This window comes from Sorghum bicolor, chromosome 4 (genome assembly GCF_000003195.3).
Source record: "Sorghum bicolor cultivar BTx623 chromosome 4, Sorghum_bicolor_NCBIv3, whole genome shotgun sequence".
NCBI lineage: Eukaryota > Viridiplantae > Streptophyta > Magnoliopsida > Poales > Poaceae > Sorghum > Sorghum bicolor.
Window position 1 is genome coordinate 49,817,542 of NC_012873.2, and position 4,058 is coordinate 49,821,599.

A 4,058-nucleotide genomic window follows, 5' to 3' on the forward strand; every position below is an offset into this window, starting at 1 on the left:
CCCGCTGCCTGCCTGCCGAGTCGCGCAGCGCCGCACACTTGGCCGCCCCGCGCCGCGCGCCGTACCGCTCTGCCTCTGCGCGTGTGACCACCTGCATGCCTCTGCTGGGCCTGGGCGCTCCATCGCTCAGGCTGTGGTGTCTGGTGTGCCATGGCAATGGAAAGTATCGCCGGGGGCTCAGCAGGTGCATGGGGACCAATGGCAGTTTGGCACGGCCGGCCGGACGTTGCGCGGGTGTCGCGTCGTTTCACAAAACCGCCATGGACACACACACGCGAAGACGAAGACGAAGACGAGAAGAGGGAGTGAATCGTCCATTCCAAGTTTATTACTGTGACGGCATGAATGGAATGAAAACAATCATCAGACTACTACTGTAGGACACACAGGGCGGCAGCAAGCTGATGGGAATCGATTACAGACACACACACACAACACACAGAGAGATCTAGTAGAGACAGACAGAGAGCCTAGCAGCTAGCCGTCTTTCTGAGTTCTGAATCTGATGAACCAATTAACCCTGTCGCTCGCTCGCTCGCATTATCTCATCTCAATCTCTAGTATCTCCAGCCAGTTCATCACACAGGCCAGTACGGCTAGCCCGTGGGTGCCAAGGCGCTACTCGCCTAAATAGCTAGGTCCCCGGCTACTTCCATGCAATTCCATCTTGACAGGTCAACGGGCCTGCATGCATGCAGCCAGTACATCTGGCCGCTGCTGTAGCGTAGTAGTAGCAGGCCATTGCCCTTCCTTGAGAAATTTTTTACTACTGAACTGTGATCGATATCGACTCACTCTGCTACTAGCTACTAGACTTTTAACCATCCTAGGCCTCCACGGCAATGGCCATGTCGACGGGCTTCATCGCCGCCGGCTGCTCCGGCCCCGCCGTCACCACGCCGGCCGCACCGTCACCTCTAACTCCTCCTGCTGCTGCCGCCGCGGCGGCGCAGGTGGCTGCAGGCTCCACGTCCACGTCGATGACCACGACGGCCTGCGAGTCGTGGTGGCGGCCGACGTCGGCCACGGGCAGAGTGTCGATGTCGATGGGGTGCACCTCGGCGCCGCAGCTTGCCCTGCTGCCCTCGTGCGCCGCGGCGGGTGGTGCCACCTCCTTGCTGGCGTACTGCTCCGCCGGCAGCTTCACCTCCTCCACCATGATCACCGCCGCCGCGGCGGGCTTCTTGTTCCGGTACGCCATGTACAGCGCCATCTGCGCGAGGCCGAAGACGAAGCCCAGCACGTTGGGAGCCGCCACGAACACGTCCTTCTTCAGCGCGCCGTACGCGAACCAGATCACGGCGCTGAGCACCAGGAAGAAGGAGAGCGAGATGGGCATGAACTCCACGCTCTTGGTCCGGATCACCTGCCGCTGCAAGTACATCAAGTAGTAGGTATGTAGCGAATGCATGCATGATTTTCAGACCACCAGCTGCTGCCTGCTGGTGTTAATTGAACTAACTAACTAACAACAAAGAGAGAAGAAAAATTACCATGATGCTGAGCGGCGCGGCGAAGACGCTAAGCGCGACGCTGACGCAGATCCAGCCGAGCACTTTGACGCGGAGTCCGCCATTGGAGAGCACCATGGTGACGAGCGCGACGAGGCCGAAGACGCCGACGTTGAGCCCCAGCAGCATCTTGGCCGTCAGCACCCGGGCGGCCTTGGGAGCGTACAGCAGGTACATGCCCAGGTACACGGTCTCGATGACGCAGCCGACGCCGTTGATGGTGACCAGCAGCTCGGCGCCGGACTTGAGCAGCGCGTAGAAGATCCACAGCATGCAGCTGAAGAGCGTCACCACGTACGGCGTCGACTGGAAACCCTCCGTCGACTTCTTGCGGTACACGCGGTAGAACGTCGGCCTGCGAATGCATGCAAAATAACCAACCACGGATCAGATCAGTAATTAATCTCTCGGCCGGTCATATATTATGTCTCGTCTCAGTAGTCAGTTTTCTGCGGTCTATCAATAATCCTTCAGCCATGATTAACTGCTGACTAATACTAGTAGTTAGTATTAGTTTTACCATTTGATTAGATTGCAAGTGTTTGTTGCTCAATAATAGCAGCATGTACAACACACCTACCGAACAGTGACACTGCCTCGCAACTCATTAGAGTGACGTGCTAGACTTTTTTTGTTCTCTCTCCATTGGACTCCTGATTAATGCGAGAATAGTTTCCTAGCTATGTTGTCTTCAGGTATGAAAAAAAAATTCTAGAAGAGTAGGGAGTATGGACGATGGTGACAGCCCATGTATAGATTCAGTGAGATACGCATGCGTGCGATGTTCCTGAGGGTAGTATTTTTGGACTTTTCCGTTTATACGGAATATAAATATTGATTTCAGTAATATACTACTGGATATAAATTACATTAGATATGAAAAAAAATTCACCGTAGGTTAAAAGGCAAACAAATGAAAGCAGAGACCGATCGAGTTACTTACAGTGGCGAAAGAAACACCATCAGTGAGATTATGTTACCTGCAAAGCAAAGCAAAGGCAAGATCGTCGGAGCAGGAGGGACGTAGTCAGTTAAATTGCTTTGATTGATAGGGGGCAAAGAAAAAAAAAAGCATGCGAGAAGGAGAAAGACATCCGGGCTGGGGTTGGCTGCAGGCAGAAGAAATGAAACAAACTCCTAGTCATGTACGACGCGCGGCACACACACAGAGAGGGGCGCCGTTGCACGGTACGGTTCTCGTGAAGGTACATGTAACATGTATGACGGCTTGGGTTTCTTTGTTTGGGCTAACCACCCCATTTAGGTCCTAAAAGTTTGGTTTTGGCGGTTCCATTTTTTTTTTCAGATGGCTACTTCTGTGGTGTGGCTCGGAAAGGAAGATGTAGCTGCTAGATTGACGAGGACATGTTGTTGAGTTGTCCCTGCAGTACGCATCTCAAAGGCGGTGATGAAACTGATTAACTACTACTCCTAGATATATAATCAACCAAACGCTTATATTTGTTGAAAAGTTCGAGAACCAAAAGCTTATATTAGCTCTCTACTATACTAAGGTACGGAAGCTTTATTTTGGCGATTGTGGTTTGGTGGAGCCTGGAATGAAGGACTGAAGATGGTATTTATGTATGTATGCATCTCATCAAAAAAGGATATGGGAGAAGGAAACAATGCAGAAACTGATGATCAGGAGAGGAAGGCGCCACATCGATCTGAATGCGCGCGCGCAGCCCGGCCGGCCGTCGATGGGTTGACGATGCAGTTATTACTCAGTAGGAGTAATATGTAGTGTAGTACTGTAGTGTACCTAGGATACCAAAGGTGAAGGCCCAGGTCTGCTGCTCCATGTTGAGGAAAGCCATCTCGATCGATCTCCCTCTTGCTTGCTTCTCCCTCTTGCTGCTCTAGGTAGCACACGGATCGAGCAGTCAATAATGGAGAAACGGCGGTCCTGGAGTGGAGGAGGAACGAAGGAGAGAGGCCTGTAGGTGCAGAGGGCAGAGGAGCTCGCTCTCTCGCTACCTGAGGGAGGAGGGAGGAGGCTCTCAGCTGCCTTGGGCTCTTGGGAACCTTGGAGCCAGCTGGGCCTCCTATATATAGGGAGAGCTGGTGAGGGAGAGGGGGAGCCGAGCTGAGGGAAGAGGAAGAGGGGAGGGGAGGGGAGGGGGGGTTATTAGCTGTGTGGGCCCGTTAGATCTATATGATTACACAATGACTTGTCGCACCGTGCTTGCTTTGCCTCCCTCCGTCCTTTGCTTTTGGCGCCGCGGAGAGAGAGAGAGAGAGAGAGAGAGAGAGAGAGAGAGAGAGAGACTGTAATGCTATGCTAGCGCGCAGCAGCACATACTACTACACGGTATAGCTTAGCTGGTGATTTTGTGCGCGCTGGACGGCCATGCTAACTAGTGCTTACGCGTGCACACGCGTTGCATTGGCTCCTGGCTCATCAGGCAGGCAGCTTCTAGCTTTCGTTCCGCGAACGAAAGCCCCCAGCTAGCTGCTGCTTTCGTTCGTCGTAACGCTAACGCCCTGTGACATGTCAAAACACCACCAGCAGCAGAGAGAGGCGGCGTCCGGCCCAAGCCCCGG

At 53.5% G+C, this 4,058-nt stretch overlaps 1 protein-coding gene across 1 annotated transcript; it reads right to left on the reverse strand.

Annotated features, from left to right (window-relative positions):
* Positions 302 to 3,560, reverse strand: LOC8056792 (bidirectional sugar transporter SWEET15). The gene is made up of 4 exons (XM_002453847.2): positions 3,277 to 3,560; positions 2,455 to 2,491; positions 1,494 to 1,866; positions 302 to 1,372 (listed from the first exon to the last, which is right to left on the reverse strand). The coding sequence occupies exons 1-4, from the start codon at positions 3,329 to 3,331 to the stop codon at positions 827 to 829; spliced, it is 1,011 nt and encodes a 336-aa protein (XP_002453892.1). The 5' UTR covers positions 3,332 to 3,560; the 3' UTR covers positions 302 to 826.